At 39.2% G+C, this 21,269-nt stretch overlaps 2 protein-coding genes across 2 annotated transcripts in view; both read right to left on the bottom strand.

Moving 5' to 3' along the window:
• Window positions 1-6,994, bottom strand: part of LOC139729138 (leucine-rich repeat-containing protein 57-like) — a 71,251-nt gene extending 64,257 nt beyond the window's left edge. Inside the window, exon 1 of the mRNA XM_071640068.1 lies at window positions 6,830-6,994. Within this exon, the coding sequence (XP_071496169.1) occupies window positions 6,830-6,913 (84 nt within the window). The 5' untranslated portion in view covers window positions 6,914-6,994. The remainder of the gene's footprint in view (window positions 1-6,829) is intronic.
• Window positions 6,995-8,784: 1,790 nt separating this feature from the next.
• LOC139729132 (acyl-coenzyme A thioesterase 5-like) lies at window positions 8,785-14,128 on the bottom strand. Its single transcript, XM_071640062.1, has 8 exons — window positions 13,771-14,128; window positions 13,057-13,371; window positions 11,834-11,994; window positions 11,271-11,479; window positions 10,361-10,478; window positions 9,821-9,901; window positions 9,117-9,252; window positions 8,785-8,849 (listed from the first exon to the last, which is right to left on the bottom strand). The coding sequence occupies exons 1-8, from the start codon at window positions 14,126-14,128 to the stop codon at window positions 8,785-8,787; spliced, it is 1,443 nt and encodes a 480-aa protein (XP_071496163.1).
• Window positions 14,129-21,269: the final 7,141 nt, after the last annotated feature.

Consider the following 21,269-nt stretch of genomic DNA (forward strand, 5'->3'; position numbering starts at 1 on the left):
TAGGTCAATAAGAGGTTACTAATTTGGGATGAATATTTTCGATGACCTGAAGTTCCCTTCTATGAAAGAATGAAACATGGCTTAGTTGATGCACAGATTTTGTGACAGTGACATTGAGGTACAGTTTACCTTGCTCCTAAATCAAAAAAGGCAAAAGCTACAAGGACCAAAAAAAAAAAAAAAAAGGAAAAGAATACCGAAGTAAATCATTACACACCTTTAAGATAGTCCAAACACAGATTTGAGAAGTGAGATTGCAACTATTTGCAAGTTTGAGCATGTGAAGAAAGTCCAAAATGTCAGCATTCCATAAACAAGTTTGAATACTACCGTGGACATCACAGTGCAATCTCACAAATTTTTAGGAAGGGAAACAATACCAAAGCACCATAAAAGTACAGACACTGTATAACATGAGACAGACAGGGACATTAAAGAAAAATATTTTGAAGTTGTAGCATACTTACCAAATGTGACAGGTTAAAAAAAGTATTTCAGCAATCTAAATGGCCATATAATGTCAAAGTAACACAGGTGATTATAAATTAATCAATTTTACATCAGAAAATTCTATTTCATCATGAAATATTCAGACTGCTGGTCATTGTCATGACATTTAGAGCAAGTAAAGACTGTGCAATCACTTTCACTCTAATGTGTGGTTCTTAGCAGTATTTTGGTAGAGAAAAACTGATTACTGTGAAAGTGGTTTCTTTCGCGGTGGTTTTATTATCACGCTTTTCGCGCTTTGAGGTTGAACCGCGAATTTAACATCACGCGAAAATGTTTTGAACTCGCCGCTTGTTACAACGCTATTGCACACTTGCACACACGAAGATTCCGCGCATTGAGTGTATTGATGGTCAACATACACACAGCGATACCGCGTAATGTAGGTACAAGCATGTTATAAAGTGCTCGAGGGACGGAATTTCAGGTAAGCCTGCATTTAACTTTGATTTCTATCTAATAAATAAAAGAATAATTGGATTATGGTTTGGGTTTTCATGTGCAAAATAAAACAGTTTTGCCGACTGTGAATTCACAGATTTTGCCGACCGCGAATTTAAACACACGCGAAAAAGTCGGCACCGATGGAAACCGCAAAAGTATCTGTACGCGAGAGAAACCACTTAAACAGTAATGGATTGAAGTGCAAGGTCAGAAGAAGAACAGGGAAGATGCCAAAGAGGAAGAACAGGGAAGGAAGGAAGGAAGAAAAGGAGGACAAGGAAGACAAAAGACACAGAAGAGAAAAGACAATGAAGAAGATCAGTAGGAGGACAAGGATGAAAGAAAGAGGTGAGCCTGGAAAGATGAAGATGAAACAGATGAGGAAGGAGCAGATAGAGGAAGAGGCAGGGGGGGAGAAGAAGTGGAAGAAATGGAGGAGAGGAGGAAGAAGAAGAGATGGAGGAGGAGGTAGAGGAGGATGAGAAAACAGGGAAAGCAGGCTGTGGCAGAATTTGAGGTTAAGTCTATTACTCAGCGATATCTGGGCACAAGAGGGCGCTATTCTACCTGGATAGGTAAGCACCTGTGTACAATTTATGTATGTTTCATCTGTACTACTTTGCACACAACCTTTTGTTTTCCGTTAAACATTGTATTATAGTTATATTTTGTGTCATTACAATGTAACAATTTCATTTGATTTGTCTGAATAAAGGCGATAAAAAGCGTCAAAAAAAAAAAACCCAAAAAAATTGTGCTAAGCCTCCGTTCCATAACAAAACTGCACCTGACTTACAAATTGGCCTACATCGATGTAAATATGCGCCAAATTAATCAGTGATTTACAGTAGTGGCCATGATGAAAGATCATGGGCATGTTGGGCAAGATTCACACCTGAGATCTTCTGATCACCAGACAGGCGTCATATCCACTGGACCACTGACAGTCAGTGCTGATCAGGAGATCAGGGGGATAGTTTAGTTGACCGAGCTACATGTACTTTTTTTCCAACAATGATCATGAAATTTGGTGCAAACATTAATTGGCCTTGGGTGAAGATGTGCAAGTCACGTTCTCTAATGCGTCAAAAACTGCATTGCCATGGTAATGGCATATTACGGCCATTAGGGATAATATTAGGGATCCAAAAAATTCCTCACTTTTCAAGAAAAATACTCATGAGGCTTGGCACACACATCAGTGTCGGGTGATGAAGTACACAACATATCTATTGAATGTGTTGGAAACTGCATTGCCATAGTAACAACATATTATGGTAATAGTATGTAAACGGCATCAAAAGCAACAAATCAGGAAATATTGCGGATCAAAGAATTTCCTCATTTTACAAGCAAAATGCTCACAAACCTTGGTACACACACACATTGGTGTTGACATTTTTTCGGTGTGTTTCCAATGAGTTGCTATGGTAACCACTTATCATGAAAATAAATCAGGACAAAATATTTTTTGAGCAATGCTCATTCAATTTGGCACACACATACTGTTATTTGGATCAAGGGGAACAGGACACGTATTTCGAATGTGTAGGAAACTGTACTGCCATAGTAACAGGAGCCTGTTAAAAAACAATCATACAAATAAAAATGTTCCTTTTTCCTTTCAATGTCCTAGAAATATGAGTTGTCAACTACAATAAAGACTTACCAATTACTTTTAATTCTAAATTATTCTTTCTGTGTACTGTCTGTTGATTAGTGTTTTGTCTTAATTTCATGCCTTTTCTGCATTTTATGCCACTCTTTGCACCTACAACCTTGTGTACTTGCCTCAACCACCATCCCAATATAATTTCCTGAGTAAACTTCTTCTTCTTCTTCTGGGGTTAATCTACCTCCAATCCTGACAATTCTTGCAGATATAAGCTGGGTTTGTGAGTGTGTGTGTGTGTGTGTGTGTGTGTGTGTGTGTGAGACCACTTCATCAGGATCTCTTATGAGAGAAGTGAAGTGGGTTCTTTAATTTGTATAGCGTACAAATGTATATCTCTCCCGTACAAGGGACCAACGACTTTAACCCATCAAGGATGGGCTGATTCTGCTACACGCGTACAACGAGCATTTCCAATACACCCCTGCCTGAGTATACTCAGGATTCGTCCTCAATGGGTTAAAGTCTCCTCTGAAAGTCTTGGGATCAAGGATAAAGTGGAAGGCACTACAGCCAGGCTAGGATTCGAACCTCAAATGCGCATGGATGCCAGCTATCCCATCCATGAGGTTATAACCTGATATTTGGGACTAGGCTAGAATGGGAGCATGTTTCAGATACCATAAGTTTTCCTTCTTTCCTTGAATGGCACATCACAAATTTCATCTGTATTTTTTCTTCTTTTTTTTTGGTGAGCAATTCTTACATTCAAAGTATGATTCAATATTTTCTACCTTGTAAACAGAAACCCCTTAATCACAAGATCGCCTACGAGGTACTAGTTTTAACACAGAGGTGAATTCAGCAGTCCTGATTTTCCATTACTGTAACCAACAGCAAAATTCATATAAATCTCAAGGTATGACAACAACACTCCACCAAACTGAATACACTGTATGTCAATGCCAGAAAATTTGAGCGCAGTACAAAATACTGATCAGCCTAAACATCTCAAGTGTATAAACGTCAAAATTGTTACCTGATGATGTCATCCTGTATTCTACCATCAACACTCTGCCTGATACAGGTATATATATCTTCTTCAGCAGGATTTGGACAGATTTAGTCAATGGTGAGGTCACTCTGTAATGGAGCTAAATGTCAAGAAGTGTGAGGTGATTACAGTTACCAGAAAGAGAACGGATTCCAGCATCACTGCCATCTGAGAGGGAAACCTTTGGAACCTGTACCATCAGGTAAGTATGCACATTGGCATACCTACATGAACTGTCACCACAAACCTCAAATCAAACAAGCACATTTCTCTTCTCATATCTGTTAGAAGGCCAACAACACAACTGCCTTTATGAGAAAAAAAAAGCACATGCATCCAATCCACCCATGCCCTGTTTAAGACAATTGCTTACCAGTCCTTAGCACACCCACTTCTGGAGTATGGCTGGACTGTCTCCACTGGACTGTCTCCACTGATACTGCTCAGCATATCCTAAATTGCTATAACACCTGTAATGTTACCAACATGCTTGCACAACTTGGATGGGTATCACTTCAGTCCAGAAGAGAATAGCAACATGTCACCCTCTCCAACAAGACACAAAACCAACTTGTTGATTTTGACCTGATGCCATACATCTGGCCATCAGTTGCAAATAGAGCAGCTTAAATGATGAAAGATTACCCGAGGCTGTACTCTTCAAGTTCCATTCTCCTGAACTCATTGAAATATGTATTTTTTTCCATTCACTGCCTGAAAGTGGAATAATCTTCCACTCTCTACCATCTTGGTGCTGTCTGTAGAGTTCCTCAGTTGCAATTTGAGAGAAGGTTTGACATAAATCAACTTGATCTGGCACTATTGTAAATTAATGCCAATCACTTATCAATACTCAAACTTGCACAATTCTCCCCTATGGAATGCACACAACCAAGTTACACCTGAAATAAACTCCAGGCTAATCATCCTACATATAAAAGAAAAAGAAAGGTCTATACTGTAGCCCTACAATGATTTCTTTCAGCAAGCATTGTTCCTATCATCATGGTAAATAACCCCGGGGCGCTCCTTGTACACAGTTATACTCTGGGAGCACCCTGAGTCAAAAGAGTGCTATCTCTGTATATTGTAAAAGAAACACAAATTTTTGCGCCACTATAAGTTTCATATTTTACCAGCAAAAGGCTTACTTTTATAATATACATACGTTTCTTACCTTATCAATACTATACGTTCACTTGTTAATTTCCACATTAATCCCATGCAGTCTTGAAAAGACATTTTTCTACGAGTTCATATCCATCCCTCCAGTTCATTCTTTGGCTTTTGATGCAACCGTTGCGTGGCACTTTGCACATTGGCGATACAAATACTCATGAGTTGTTGTTGTTTTTGTATTTGAGGCGCGTCATTCAACTATGAATATTTATGCCTTTATCTTTATAATATAATTATTTTACATATTTAATAAATTAAAAAAAAACTTTTTACAATTATTTTTATGCGCGCTATGTGTCTGCTGTTATACGCTTGGGGCAAATAAGTTCTGGTGCATGCTGATGGCAAACTCTGATCAGCCCGGCTCGTTACATTGAGCAGGCTTCTCGGTCGCGCACACAGACCTAGATCCCTCATTTGCCGCACTCAGGACCCTCTGCCCAACGCATAAATGGTGCACAAGCAGACTCCCGAATGCGATATAATAAACATCAAAATTATAATATTATTTCATACATAATTTCCATTAAATAAACATATAATTTACAAATAATTCTTTTTTTTTTCCTTATGTAATAAGCAAACATCTGGTTGTGCAGTGTGCAAATCTAAATCAAATAAAACTCAAAAGATAATTATCTGTATACTCTATAAGACTTATATAAGTCTTTTGGAAAACCTTCTTGTTCTCTTCACATATGAGATTAATGCCCTCAAATGATCAACATTTTTTGTGGATAATACTTTTCTGATATCCCGTTGATCTTTGCCTCCAATGTCTGCAATCAACATGGCTCTCTCTATCAAATATTTCAGACAATCATATAAAAAATGACTTAAATTTTCCTTTTCCGGGCAATGGGGGCAGTTGCCTGTTTCATGCAAATTTACTTTCCACTTATCATAATTCAGTCCAATATTATCCATACGGACTTGATGAATAAGGATTTGTTCTTTCCTGTTTTTTAATCTGCATTCATACTCATGAGAGTCGTGATGATTTTAGCCTTTGAACAAGGCCCTTTCGCTGCACACTGTATTATGGTGAGCAAAAGGGTTCGAGTGAAATGCGCCAGCACCAGCAGAGAGCAATCGGCTAGGCGCCACATGATGTCGCGCAGCAAGAATGCCTGGTCAAAAAGACTGCACTGCTACCGACTCACGCAAGCGCAGAGGTGTCAAATCTCGTTTATCTGGGCAGCTGTCGATCTCGTAGATCCCTCCTGACCGAATCATTTAAAATCATCGATTTGGACAGAAATGGACCATTAGTGGACTATTACCTTCCTCGTATCCTCTTGTCAATAATTGGAATACATCGATCGGTAAGTATTCAAATTGACACATTTTGTAGTATTTAAGGTGATATTTAACTGCGATACTAGGCCTTTCCAGATCCAAAATCCTACAATGCGCAGCCCCAACGCGAAGGTTGCAGTTACATGGTAAATATCAGTTAAGTACCAATAGAGATTTTAAATAAAAAAGTCAAGATATCTTAGTACAAGTTTTGTAAATGTGCGACAAGACATAGACACTGATAAGAAACCAGTGACATTCGGTGTTTCTCCAACAATCAAATGTATCATGTAGTTACAGTTGCAAGTAGCTCTAAGTATTTACAATAAAGTGGACTAGAAAATATGATAGAATCTTGGATAAATCTATCATAGACTAGAATTCTAGATCTAGCTAGAGATAGAGTCCTACAGAAATAAGAATAAATTTAAACAGAAACAAATCTGTTTAGGGCCTACAATTACAGGAGTTCTCCGACGAGTCAGAAGCCTCTCATTCTAATATATATACATAGGCACAATCTCAAGATTAAACTCAATCAACTTCACAAGCGAAAACTGTTCTCACTATGCAATCAAAATGCACTGAAGGAGTATGTGATTTGTTGTGACCCCACCGTGCGACCCCACCCATCACTTCAGCTCAGTGACGTATACATTGTATGCTATGCAATAACACAGATAGCAGTATGTGGGACATACTAAAAACTACTCTACTGAACTCTTTCTTACCTCGGTCAGTCCCATATTACACAACTGACAGACGCCTGTTTTCTCCGCATTTTGAATATGTTGTTTGATACCCGAGTTTCCCATTGTAGAAGATGGTGAGACAGTGAACAGGGAATTTTCCTTGAAGATTTAGTGGCTGAGATTATCAGTGCAAAGCCCTCCAATTCGCCAGAAACGTTCAACAAAATAACACACATAGAGTTGCAGCGTACGGATGTTTAATACATATATGTCGGACGAAATTTTTTATGTGATACAGATCTGAATGACGTACCGTGGAGTCAGGTTTGTTGGAGATGAAAGATTGAGCTGGGAGGTTAGGTGGGAAGTCTCCTCCCACCTCCGTGATATGGGCCGCATATACATGTACACTGTAGTACTAGTAAATTGGTGTAAAACATGATACATCGGCCGCATGAAATTCTCGCGAATTGCCATTGGTATTCAATGCATATAAAAGTAGACAATAACTTTAGCGTGCATTAGGGATAGTTTCAGTTGAGATGGGGTTTTACGTTAACAACGTTTTTTGATGATGATTTTTTTTAAGATAAGGAACCAAAATATGAAAGAGCTCATCATTCTCAAGGGATGTCAAAGTTCATTTGGTGAAAATTGGTTTTGAAATGGCTGATATTAACGCGATCTTAATAAATGAGGCGGGACCAACCCATTATGTATTAGGATCGCTTTGTGTTACATTGTTTTTGGATATCTCAGTCATTTCAAAACCGCCTCATCAAATAAACTTTGAATTCCTCTTAGAAGTATATATGCTCTATAAAGTTTCATAAAGTGGTTTCTAAGTATCTCGCAAAAGTTAAAAGCTGAATCCTCACCTCAATCGAAACTATACCATCCCTTTTATTTCGCGAAGCTTGGCTCTCGCGAAATTCGCGAAATCAAAATGCATGCGAACACTCCTCGTTTTATACAGCCTATGACTCTTGAGGTATATACGAAAAAAAGTAGGCCTATAGCCTCTTAAATGATCCCCATTATTCTCAAACCTCATAAACAGTTGTACTGTTGTATAGGGCCTAATATGGTATAACAATGTGATGTAATCTAATTTTCTTCAGCAATTCAAGCACATTCAAATAAAAATCTATAGGGCAAAGACAGGTGTTTATGCAATCCTTGTGAAAGTCAAAACTTAGGCAAAGTGAAAAACTACTCGCAAACGCTTTTCAGGTTTTTACAAAGACAGTATTCATTTATTTCATTCCGTTGCAAAGTTTGTGACATATATACATTCAACACAAGACAGAAACCAATCAAAGTATTATGTACAAGATAGTTGGCACTTTACTATTCCCTTGTAAATAGCCATGCATTAACTTCTACTTTAACAAATAGTATTTGTAAAATTGAAGAGTCCTTTTCCACATGTCTGCTTGAGCGTGCATGTGTCTATCGCTTCGTCCTCCCCACAGCAACCGTTGCCTTCCTGCATGACATGGGTGGTGAAACAAAAAGGAAAAGAAAATTGAGTCACTTTCATATAACAATAATATTCTGTACAAGTTAAAAGATGTTCCATGAACTGCAGAATACAGAATAGTCTGTTATCCACGTTTTCTCGTCTGGATTAGCAATTCTTCGCTGTCTACTTTGTAAACAGAAGACGAAACGTGTTTTTTTTTTTTTCAAAGAAGTACTTTTTTTAAACTCTTTACCATCATGATGATAACGTCACTGCCTGTAATGATGATAACAATTATGATGAAGACGATGATGATGCTAATAAAAGTTATATAAAATGTGAGATAATTACGGTATATATAAAAAAAAATGATGATAATTGTGAAAATCGTAATGAAAAACAAGCAGGATAGTAGGAAGTAAAAAGTAAAAGAAAAGAAACTTTGATGATAAGTAATATACGCATCTGGGCAACTTTTCGCCAACTTAAGTTGAATTCCTAAATCCACTACTAAACAACTACAGCGTCATCAGTAGGCCCTGGCCCTATCGGTATTGATTTCCCTGCTCTCGCTTTCTATAGCCACGTTGCAATCTGTGACGTATATGAAAACAGAATTTTAAAAAATGATTCTAAGCGTTTTTAAGATAATGTAACTAAAGAGAATTTGTGAAGCAAAATAGTTAGAGAGCTTTGACGCCTCAACTGCGCACACCCAATTGTTTATGTCTTTACGATAATGAACATAATTATTATAATTTCGTTCATTTTCAGTTGGGTAAACATCGGACAGATAAGTGCTTGATTTGGAAGTGATCTATTAAAAGATGATGGGAAATAATATCAACGTCACTATCTGACCTTCGACACCTGGTAAATATTCGATGGATTCTGGTATATGTGTGACGTTTGTCGGGTCGAGAAGATGTCCTGCCCCGTGGTATTCAACCAGTTCCAACTGATTTTCTCTTCCCGCTTCTCTCAACTGGCGCTGCAGCTGTAGGTTCAATGCAATATGACGACAACGGTTGCATAATATACTTCTTTCTTTTTGTTTTAACTCGACAAAGCGGGATAATCTATCGATTATAAGTAGACATTTTGTGTGGTATAGACGCAGAAAGATATAGAGATGAGTTTAATGGTGGAACATTTTCAACCGAGTTTATTTGACGATATAACTTTAGGAATATCTCTTTCAAATCTATCATCTCACTGCAAGTTTGTTTGGGTTTTTTTTATCAGAGAAATATACTGACATGCAATTCTTTTTTAAGGTAAAAATGGCAAAAAAAAGTGAATCAAATCTATTATATAAATTGCTGTTGTTGTTTTTCTTGTGCAATAACAAGTCTTCCTTGTTACTATTATTATCATTATTATCATAGAAAACAAACAAACAAAGAAAAGATGCACTGTCGTTAGTGTGACTTTGTTGCATAATTCTGCCGCATTACGTTCATTTTCTAACGAAAACCCATTGCACACGCTTCGCAAAGCCCAATATGCCTAATATGTCCCATTGTTATGCAACCGATTTATCGAAATTGTGTGACCGGTCATACCTTCCGCATGCAGTACTGCGACGGCAGAAATCGGTTGTCCAAAGCAGCGAACATTAACAGAGGAACTGTAGTGTCACGGACCTGTGCAAAGATAAATAATTATTACGGAAAACCAAATCTCTGGGTGGTTAAAATTGCTGAGTCGTCCTGAGTAGAATATGACGCGTGAGTGTCTTAGAGTACAAAGTATTTATTACTTTGCAATTCATTGTAGATAAGAATGGTAAGCCAATTTATCTTAAAACGATAGCATATTACGGGTTGGTTTTTCCTTAATAAGAAAATTAAGGCCCGGCTTATCTTTTTGAGCACGGGATCTTCGGAAACAGGACTATAGGGCCTACACAGGCAGGGCCTTGAAGTATGATAGTGATACATATAAGGCACTGTTATTATCAGGAAGATTTTGAATCGTTCATTCATCGTTTTTGATCAAAGAAACGCCGGCTTATATCGAGAAAATGAAGGCCATTTTTTTTTCCATTTTGGGGCCCGTCTTTTGTATGTCTTTCGTTATTATTTAGCATTCGGTATACTCACAGGTACAAAGAGGTTTTCCTTAGAGCTTAAAACTGAGTCCACACCAAAGGGCTCAAACTGGGCCGCTAGACGTATCGGCGTGCTGACTCCCTTCCGTTTGTTGACATTGTCGTAGTACCTGAAAGACATGAAGATCATGTAGTGGATGATTATCATTTGACCAGGGAGGTACTAAGCTATATTAGCTCGCCTAGTACCTCCTTGATTTGACTTTGTGCCCCTACACAACCATGTGACTTCAGATGGAACATTGAAATACGCAAGGTTTAAAACCATATAACCTTCATGTTCCCAGCACTTAACTATTTCAAAGATTCAAAGATTTCAAATTCTTGGCAGGTGTGTAAAATAGATGTGCGGCTGTGTATTATAATGAAGTGGGAACATTATGCTCCGCAGATTGAGATCGCTAAATGTTGCAAAACTGTTTAAAGCCACTGTTTACCACTGGGAGCAGTGATAAAAAAAAATGTTCGAATTATCACATAATAGGGTCATGCATATGTATAGTTCAGTTGTATCACAAAACATCTTACCAGATACAAAAAAAAAAATGGCAATAAAGCCGCAAATACACATTGTATAAGATGATATCACTTATTTTCTTAATTAACCATAGCTATAAAAAACAACAACAAAACGTGGACATTAGTTTTATCAAAGTCGTTTCAAGAATGAATCACATTATATAGACGGTTTGTTCTAGAAACGACTTTAATAAAACTATTGTTCACGTTTTGTTGTTGTTGTTGTTTTTTTTTCATTTGCAAATGATAAATAGTGCTTCAAGTGGAGTGGGTCTTGAAATAGGCCTATATACATCCCTTTTATAGGGTTACCACCGTACAATGCTTTCTGTGTGCTCAAACAGATTGCCAACGAGGATGAATGACACTGACGCAGAACTCACGGGTAGTACTCCGCTCGCGACCTGTCAGGTAGGACCCAACCGAAACGCGTGTTGAAGGTTACACCGTTGATGCCAGCAAGACACCTGATGGGAAGGTGGGGAAAGTGCGCCGATAAGCCCAGAGCCATAGAGACACCATCGCCTCGCCCCAGGACCCCAATCCGCTCGCCGTCAACCATGCGGTTGGAAGCTAATGCTCCATATAATCCCTGATTTGAAGAATCACACATAAGGATTATAACAATTTTTCCAAGTATGCATGATCATACATAACAAGCAAGAAACTTGTTAATGTTTTTTCATCAATGTGTCGTACAACCGTATCGATAATTTCTTGTACTCACTATGATTTGTCTCTCTATAACTATGACCTTGATTAAAGGGACGGAAAAGCTTTCTAGATTGGAAAAGATAAAACAGTCTGATCGCCAATGATATACATTTCTGTATGTTTTATACCATTCTGATGGAAGTTAAGATAGCCTGACAAAGTTAACATATCTAGGACAGAAGTTAATGTCCTCTCCTCGTGACTTGCATGACATGTTATTCATGTTTATCACCTCCAGACATTCTACGCCGATATTATCGTTGCTTCCCGTCTGGTTGGCAACAGAGAATTTCGTTGTCATGGCAACGAAACCATGAGAGGCGAGCAGCGCTGGAAGATGTTCATCATGCTCCTCAGCTCGGAAGTCAAGTATTGCTGGAAGTGGCTGGGATCCTGCAAAATCGACAATCGAGTTCATAATAACATCATGACTTTAACCCATCAAATGCTAGAAATGACATGTTCGTAGTTTGGTGTTGTATACACACTTTCTTCTGATTGTTTGGGATTCATAACCTAGCGTAAAGAAGAAGAAGAAGAAGAAAGAATCTTTCACTTGATTTGAGTCCTAGCTTGGTTGGTCATAACGTTCTATATGATTGTTCATTTTGGTTTCAGAATATGAATTATTGTGAATAACCTCTAAATTGCGGATCTTCGAATTGGCAAAGCATTTAAGAAAACTTGAAATGCCTGTCTTCAACTCATGGCATTTTAGCAATCTTTATTGTTTGTACTTTTTCTTATTTTGTTAAAATTTGATGCATTTTGCCTTCAATGTAAGATACGTATAATGAAATGAAAAGGTGCCAATTTTAGTGAGGATGGCAAGGCAAAAAAAAAAATCTGTTGCCGAAATTCTCCAGGATTGAATGGATCATGGGAATACCATGATGACGTGAATTGAAAACCAGGGGGATAAGAAGGAACGTGGGAGGAGAAGGACTTAGAATAGTGTTCCTGAGCATTATGGTAGAACCCACACAGAAAAAAACCCCAAATATCTCGTATACCGGGTGCACGTTGTCATGCGAAACCTCGATTTATACTTTCACATTGAGAATTCACCCTTGATGGGTTATGGAGAAAGTTCTCATATGGGAAACTTTGGCAAAATTGAAATATTGGACGTCTAAGAATTATTGGAACTATCGGAATCCTGGCTTATTCAAGGGAGGGTCAAATCTTCATTGTTTAGTATTTGTACATTTCAACAATAGAAGAACAACACAAGTTAAAATGATAAATACATAAGACAAATAGTGTTAACTCACTGTTAACGTTGTAGGTTTCGTTAAAAATCTGTTGACAATACGGCTGAAATATGAGATTCGCCGTGATTTTCCACAATCTATTATGCAGTCATCAATAAAAGACAAGATGTGGTGGGATGTAGGCACCTCAAAAAAGTGTTACTGTATGATGAAACTTTCTGGAGATTCATGTATTCCTCACCTCTGTCAGTGGGTACATAGAGTGTCGAGTCCACAGATCCAATCTTTATGGTCATTCGACTGATATTTCCGGTCATGAATCGCCTTTCGACCTCGCAGTCGTCCACCAGAACGTCGAAGCGCGTTTCCCGATGACCGACGTGACCGTTGAGCAGCGAGAACTTGATGGTGACGGGCCGACTCGGGTCGCGGGGTTTGATTCGGGCGGAGGGTAACGGCTCACCGACGTCCGGCGTCATCGCGGCAGTCATGCTCCATACGGGACCCATGTGGTCGACACCTCGATACGTGCCCCGGAGACATGGGTCACGGGATGCTGGAGGTTAAACAAACCGAACGCAGTCGTATGGAAAAAAGTCAAAGGAAAATTTATCAAAAATATCAATTATGTGGATTCGGTGAATGAAACAATATAGATAGAACACATCAGTGAAGTTTAAGGAAAAAAATCGGACAATCAATTTGAAAGTTATAATGTTTTCCTTCAAGTTTTAATGCCACTATTTTGTCTAATAGTTTAAAGTTTGTCTTGCTTGATTATCAAAATGTGTAGTGATAATCATTGCAAGTTGAAGGGTTGATAAGTTTTTTTCATTTATTTTGAATGATTTCATTAGTGTTATCGCTTGTTGTTGTTGTTGTTGCTGCTGCTGCTGCTGCTGCTGCTGTTGTTGTTGTTGTTGTTGTTGTTGTTGTTGTTGTTTTGTTCACTCACTTGAGATAGTTCCTTCTTTGTCAGAGACGTAACACCCTTTTGACACGAATCGGACGCTGCCACATGCGGACTCTGCCTCTGCCTGGATCGTCACCGGGTGGTCGGCATCCAAGCCCGACGCCTCGATCACCAGGTCCTCGTCGACAAGCGAGACTTTGGGGTTCACCGACAACCGAGGCTTGCAGTCTGTCCATATCGACCTCCGGCGCCCCGGATCCTGCTGGGCGGTGCCGATGAGGGGTGACCTTTGTGTCAGAAGGTCAGACGAGACCTGAGTTTGCTGGGCGAAAGGTGAAGTCGCAAACCGATGACCGGCAAGCCAACGAACCCCTCGCGGTAAAAGAAGTTTATGTGCCATGGAGATGTCGATCGGTCTTATTCTTCAAGTGAAAATGTATCTCCAAATGGCATTTGCATACATCATTGACGCAAAGTTGTGTTTTGTCTTGTCTTGTTTTGTATTATGTTTGTTTCATTTGTTTTTAAGGGGAGGACATGCGGTATGGTGGTACTTGTTACCTATTGTTGCATGATGTTCGTGTGTTTAGTTACAAGTTCATGTTGATGTTATGCTGCTTTTGCTACATGCTGCTGTTTCATCTTGGTTGTCTGGAGGAGCCACGCGCGCGCAGTGACGTATACCTGGCTTGTTGTTGCGTAACAAGAGAAAACGCAATGTACGTCACGTTAAGCTTTTCTTTCAGAGAGGAGCTCGAGAGGGAGAGGGGGGGGGGGAAGAGGTGGGGGAAGAGGTGGGGGGGGGGGGGTAGAAAGAAAGAAAGAGAGGGAGAAGGAGGGAGAAATGTATCATGGGATATGATCATTAATCATGTGATAATGCCTTGGTTTATTTTTCTGATGTTATGTTGCGAGTTACAAAAACTCGATTATGATGCATTTACAAACAATTTTAATGATCTATTGTTGTTTCCTGACAGTTTTGTGGTCTTGTTGCAATAAAAAGGAGTTTTCTTCTTTTCAGGTGATGCGAGTAATCAGGAATTTCTAAATCTGTTTACTACCCTCTAGTGGGTTTTTGTCGATATTACTTGTGTCTGATCGAATATTTTGCATTCATTTGTTAATTGGTATGACAAAAACGTAGAATTATTATTTTAGTAAGGTACAACCAGCCCTCTGGTTGCCATGGAATATCTTTCGTTTTCAGGTTGTGACTAAAATTTGAATGCATTACAAAACCTCGTCATTGTATGCCTATTATCATCTGTTTGCTGGATTGCTTGACTGACGATGTTTTGCATCGGCAAATTATACTTTCAAATAGGAAGTAAGCTGCAAACTATTAGCCAACATCTTTTTAAAAAAATCATTATTATGGGATATCTTACATATTTCATGGTATAAATAATGCTTACATCAGTGTAGTGTTGCTGAAAAAAGTACGGAAAAATGTTAGGTCTGCATTGTTACATAATCCGTTATAAAATCACAATTCTATTTATCGTCACCCAAACTCAGACCAATTATAGTCTGTTTCCTTGGGCCGGAGTTGGAAAATTCTCGATTACTGTACGGTTTGCTCGTTCCAAAAGCTTCTATACTCTTTGATTAGTATGTCATTATTATGTGAGGACGTTGTGAGACGGTACGGTACTACGGTACTTGTGATGATCAATGAAGCCTCGAAGCCTTCGGTAACAGCGCCATCTCTTGATAATTGGGCACGAACGAACGAACTGATGCAATAATCGTACAATAAAGATTGTATCAGTATCACACGATCTTTGCAAAGACCGGTGCCTGCGGTGAATGCTGCCTGAGAATTAGTCAGTGCCTCATCTGTAGTAAGTCACTTTTACGAAATATTCCTAGACTTTTAGTTTCACAAAGCAGTAGACTTCAATGCTGTTGTAATTTCCAGGACACTACTGAATGATAACGGTGTTGATATGGACAGGCTTTGGTATTTAAAACTCGTAATTTTATTTGATAAACCCGACCTGAGCGACATACTAGATCCAGAGAACAACACACGATAATACGTAGGTGGGTCCACGTTATCATGACGACACGGGAGCTCGTCTTTTTACTGAAGAAACGGTAAGAACTAACACTCAATTAGTACGGTCTAATGTTAGAAGGGCATAAGCAGTAGGACCTACTTGACCTTTTTATTAGGGTATTTAACAACACATGAATATTCAATGCTAATAATGGGCCGAGACCTGAGTAGTGATCATCAACAGCAGTTTCTAACATCACATTCACTAACAAGGATTCTTTTAAAGCACCAACCCTACCCTACAATACATCCAGGAGCAAAGCAACTAGACCCCACACTTCTCTCTCCACACAATTTAACACCAGCGCACGTCCTGTCCGGTTGGCCCCTAGCTAAGGGGTGTTGGACAGTACATACGAAGAAGAAGGCGGCGATGGCCTTCATTAAGAAAATTGTGAACCTGTTTTGCCCCACAGTAGTGGCAGTGCCGCACTGAATACACTTGTTCTTGCAACCAAAGAAATAGTTCAGTGTGTTGACAATTGAACTGTGTTGGAGCAAAACCGAGTGTACATCTCGGCCTGAATCCTAAGTCCTGGAAAGTATTTGTTTAGTTTATCATTATACACTACCATTGTATTGTATTGAGTACCATGACTACGCTGGAATGCTTTTCACTTTTCCTGTACTGTAAATGTATAATAATATCATCACTTCAAATACTGTGAGTATCAGCAGACAGAATACCCAATATCCAAGTGGTCCAAGCAGAAATTGAAAGCCTTGGTTCGCATGTTTTGACGTATGTGCCTAACTTTTGACTGTGCATTGTCAGCTTTGTCCATGACCTTACCTTGCCCTTGTTGCAAGAAGCAGAGTGTGACTGTGAGAAACAGGAAAACAAGTTCGAAACTGATGAATCCTCACTTCAGTCTACTCTAAGACCTCATAGTACCTGTACTCCTTCCAGTGTGTTCCTGTTTTTGTGTGTGATAAATACCTCATATTTACAAACGTTAATCATGTTTGATTTTGTTTATCATTGATAATGTTCGGAAAGTGGCATTCGTTATGGAGGCCTACATGTGTGTACACTAACAAAAAAAAAGTTTGTTTTTTTTTTGTTGTAAAAGTTGTCTTTTTTTTGTAAGTTACAAAAAAGAAGAAGAAAAAAAAAAGAAGCCTATATATGCATAAATGTACTACACTTGTAGCAGTGCTGACATTGCAAATTCTTAGGAGGCCTAAATGTGAGAAAAGGTAAGGAGTCAGTAGGAAGAGGTAGTTATTTGTTTAAATTGCACTTGCCATTCACTAAATTGTTCTGTAAAAGGTTATACCAAACTACATGTTGTAATTGGTTGTGAAGCACAGTATGCCATGATATTCAGTTCAACTGTTTCTGCATATACTGTATATGTACATTTGACATCCATGCACATTTTAATTGCAGAATTCAGGGAAAATAGCAAGTAAAGGAGCAAATTATGATATGGCATACTGTAAAAGTGGATATTTTTGTAATTTGCGCTCCCCTGGATTAGATGAGTTTTGTGTGTTTTTTATTTTGTGGAATCAAGACATGAACTACTGGAACATATAGAAAACAAAAACAATTCCATGCTTTCATTTTTGTGCTTGTTTCTGGTTGCACCAAAGGCGCAAAAATTTCCACTTTTATAGTATTGTACATTGAAATGATGTGTACATTCATCAGTGCCTAACATCGCTGTTTTTTCTTTCATACAGGTACTTAATACCTTTCGCTATTCCGTTCATCACCAAGATGTCAACAGTGTCGATGAAACTTATGCTAGATGGTTTAGTGGATGTGGAACAGTAGGGCCTACCCTACAGTTTGCGATGTTCCAGAGGTCTCTCATCTCATGGTGTCCTCGACTGACCAGTCAACTGGTCTGCCAATCTCACGTTCTTCCTCTTCGCTGCACTGTCCCTTATGACATCCTAGACTTTTCCTCAAGTTGTACTCCTTTTGAACTTGGTGTGCAGCATGATAGCGTCCAATGTACCTTACAACAAGTAGGACATCACAGAGCTCTCCAGTACCCTCCCCAGTTCACCCAGCTATTAATCTTGGCACGCAACGTACACAATGTGAGAACAGGAATTGGCAGTACCATTCCCAGCCAATCAACTGTCCTGGAAGGTCCCTGGAAGATGAGCAGCTCCAGGACCACGCGTCAGAAGCGGCAGCGTTCATCCTCCACAACAGAGGACACCACAAAGGGGCACCCACCCGTTGGCAGGGGCAGAGGAGAGAACATGGGGGCCGTGTGGTGTCGTCGTAGGGAGCACGAGAGGCAGCCGCCGTCGCGATCGGTGTCTTCCTCAGCTCGAGGAGGATTTACTCAAAGCGACTGGCCCAAGACCTCGGCGGAGTGCCAGTGGAGGCGGGAGGCAAAAGTGTACCAGGCACAGCCGGAATCCCAGAAAAGTGAAAGAGACAGAGATGAGGGAAGGATTCATGCAAAAGAGCAGCAGCAGCAGCAGTACAGATCTCATCAGCCAGCAGTCAAAAAAAGCACTGCCAAATCGTATAACTCAAGAGGAGCTCAGGGACCTACCGGGGCAGGTAATGCCAGTCGAAGTGATTGTATCAACTGGCGTAATCCGATGCAGGTGAACCTGTCACAGCCAGAGCAGAATCTGCACCCCCACCGCACCACCCCTCAGATGGCAGCCACCGGTCAAGGTCAGAGTGATTGCAAACTTCTGCTCATTGGGCAGTGTTGATATTGAAAGAAACCACAAAATACAGTTACAATGATGCATCGATGGTAAGATTCCCACCGATCAGTTACTAGCCATCCCCTTTAAGCAATGTTTTCTAGGTGCATTATTGGGAATACTGTCTGTTTATTGTTCGTTACAATCATTGCTGTCCAGGAAATTGTGGTCAACAAAAATTCTTAGTAACAATATCTTTTATGAATTGATTTCTACTGACTACATTACAAGCTTTTTAGCAGTGTGCCTCAAGACCGGCTAGTTGTACACACTTTTCCAATATTAACAGCAAACGCTAGTAGTTTTTATTGGATTTGGGCTCAGTTGAAATTTGATTCAAATCTGCACTTTATCGGCAAATCTAAATGTTAAGAGAGTGATCATCAGTGATTGAACTTCACTTGCAACATGGAGCCATGGATTGTGTTGTTCTCTGTCTACATAAGATTGTTTATGGGGCTTGTTTCTTTCTTCGCTTAATTTACGTGGTGCTCATCTCTGTGTGATCTGCAGGTTCCAGACAATCATACTTCAAGCGTCAGCGCGTCCAATCACGAGCGCAGGAGCACGGTAGCGGTACAGACAACCAGAGAGGTGGTGTGGACTTCAGCATTGTGTCCTATAACGTTCTGGCCCAGTGTCTGCTCGACTCCCACAGACATTTATACAGGCACTGCCCACAGAAATATTTGGTCTGGGAATATCGGCGGGACAATATCTTACGAGAGCTCAAGGAGGCCAATGCTGAGGTGCGTGTGCTGTCCAGATTTGTAGCACTGGCTAGAGATTACTGATCAATATGACAAATTATGTGACAGGTACACTGGAACATTCAATTGCTCCACGTCATAAACAGGGGTCTTCCACATCAAACTGTCATCTTAGGATGATCTTTGGTTAAACACCAGTTTTGATTTGTAGAGATTATCTAGATCTATTTATCGAGGATTTATCAACATTTGACACAGACCTCAGTATTATGTATTTATGCCTCCGCCACGAAGTGGTGCCGGAGGCATTATGTTTTCGGGTTGTCCGTCCGTCCGTCCGTCCGTCCGTCCGTCCTTCCGTCCGTCCGTAATGAATTTTGTGGACAGGGTAACTATCAAAACCTTTTGAGGTATCCTAATGAAACTTGGCATGTATGTGTATTAGGGGGTGAAGTTGTGCCTATCAACTTTTGGGTGCACATGCTCAAGGTCAAAGGTCAAAAGGTCAAGGTCAAATACATAAAATCTTACTATTTCCACCATATCAACGCAATGCCTGAAGATATTTTCTTGAAACTTAGTTTATACATGTATTATCCAATTGAGATTCTCTGGTGAAAGTTTGGGTCGTGAGGTCAAAGGTCAAAAGGTCAAGTGAAAATATTAAAACTTTACCTTTTTTCTCTGTACCTTGGAAATTGTTCAAGATATCTTCATGGAACATAGTATATATACATGTACTGACTGGCAGTGATTATCTAGAGAATTTAGGGTTCATGGGGTCAAAGGTCAGGGGTCAAAGGTCAATGGCAACACTTCAAAATTTTACTATTTCCCTCATGTTTATGCAATGCCAGCAGGATTATTTTTTTTTTACACTTGGTGTATGCATGTATAACCAAATAGAGATTCTTTAGAAATTTTTTTTTCTTTTGTTTTTGCCTCAAAGGTCAAAAGGTCAAAGATCAAGTGAAAGTGCTGAACTAATTTTTTCCTCCATATCTCGGAAGTGGCTCAAGTTATCTTGAAACGTACTACATATTTATGCATGTTCTGCCTGACAGTGATTATCTTATGAATTTTAGGGTCAAAGGCCAGGTGAAAATGGTAACAATCTACTATTCAATACAGAAATTGCACTTTTTCTCCATACCTAGAAAATTGCTCAATGCATAAACATATGAATGGGTCAAAGTCAAGTTAAAGTCCTTAAATCCCAAATACATGCTCTCCTATTCATCCGATTAAACCTACGTCAAGGAAGGTGAACATTCAACACATTTGTGACAAACTTGTCATATTAATATTTTGCCAATTTTGTGAAAATGTAATCACACATTGTCCACATGTACTATCTAGACCTATTAGGAGAATCATGCATTATGGCGGAGGCATACCAGTCGCCATAGCGACATTTCTAGTTTTATTATGTTTTAGCAAGTGTTTTGCTAATAGGAGCAGAAAGTGTAATGAACCGAGGAAGAGATGACACAATCATTTTCACAAGCAAAGTCAAGAAAAACGCCTGTGTTTGTGTGACGTAACAGTGGGCTATGTTGCCCATGTTAACACCAAATAATTTAGGGTATTCTGTTTAATGAGAGTTGAAGTGATCTGTTACCCATATCTTGTCCATGTTGTTTGTTTTCCGTTTCTGTTCAGATAATATGTTTACAAGAAGTCCAACACTCTCACTATGAAGACTTCTTCAAGCCGCAATTAGAGCAGATGGGTAAGATTTGGTTTTTATTCTGTTGTATCTCATCCTATATAGTGTAAGTGGCAAATGTGTGCAATTTCATCCAAGCAAATCTTGGGCCTCTGCTTGTGTAGAAGTCTGAATTTGCACAAATTTGTCAGCTGTTTTTGTTGGGGTTTTTAGTGCACTGGGTAAATTTCAGTATATTTCACTCATTTCTAACTTTTATTTCAGTATTAAATCTTATATCTTCACCTATATATGTGCTTATAGTTTAGGAGGTTGTACTTGTAATAGTAAAGTGCAACATTTTGTGAAGATTTCCACATTTTGAAATATATTCCACGTTCATAGTACTTTCTGGATACTTTTTCAGTGA

Source organism: Diadema antillarum, unplaced genomic scaffold, assembly GCF_040938485.1.
Source record: "Diadema antillarum isolate AM-2024a unplaced genomic scaffold, OU_Dant_1.0 seq00000218_RagTag, whole genome shotgun sequence".
Lineage (NCBI taxonomy): Eukaryota > Metazoa > Echinodermata > Echinoidea > Diadematoida > Diadematidae > Diadema > Diadema antillarum.

Excerpts from the sequence above, each read along its gene's own strand:
- LOC139729132 (XM_071640062.1), bottom strand. The coding sequence starts at position 14,128 with ATGGCACATAAACTTCTTTTACCGCGAGGGGTTCGTTGGCTTGCCGGT. Across the intron at positions 13,372-13,770 it reads CAAAGAAGGAACTATCTCAA|CATCCCGTGACCCATGTCTC; the intron begins GTGAGTGAACAA and ends TTTAACCTCCAG. Across the intron at positions 11,480-11,833 it reads TCGGCGTAGAATGTCTGGAG|GGATTATATGGAGCATTAGC; the intron begins GTGATAAACATG and ends TCTTCAAATCAG.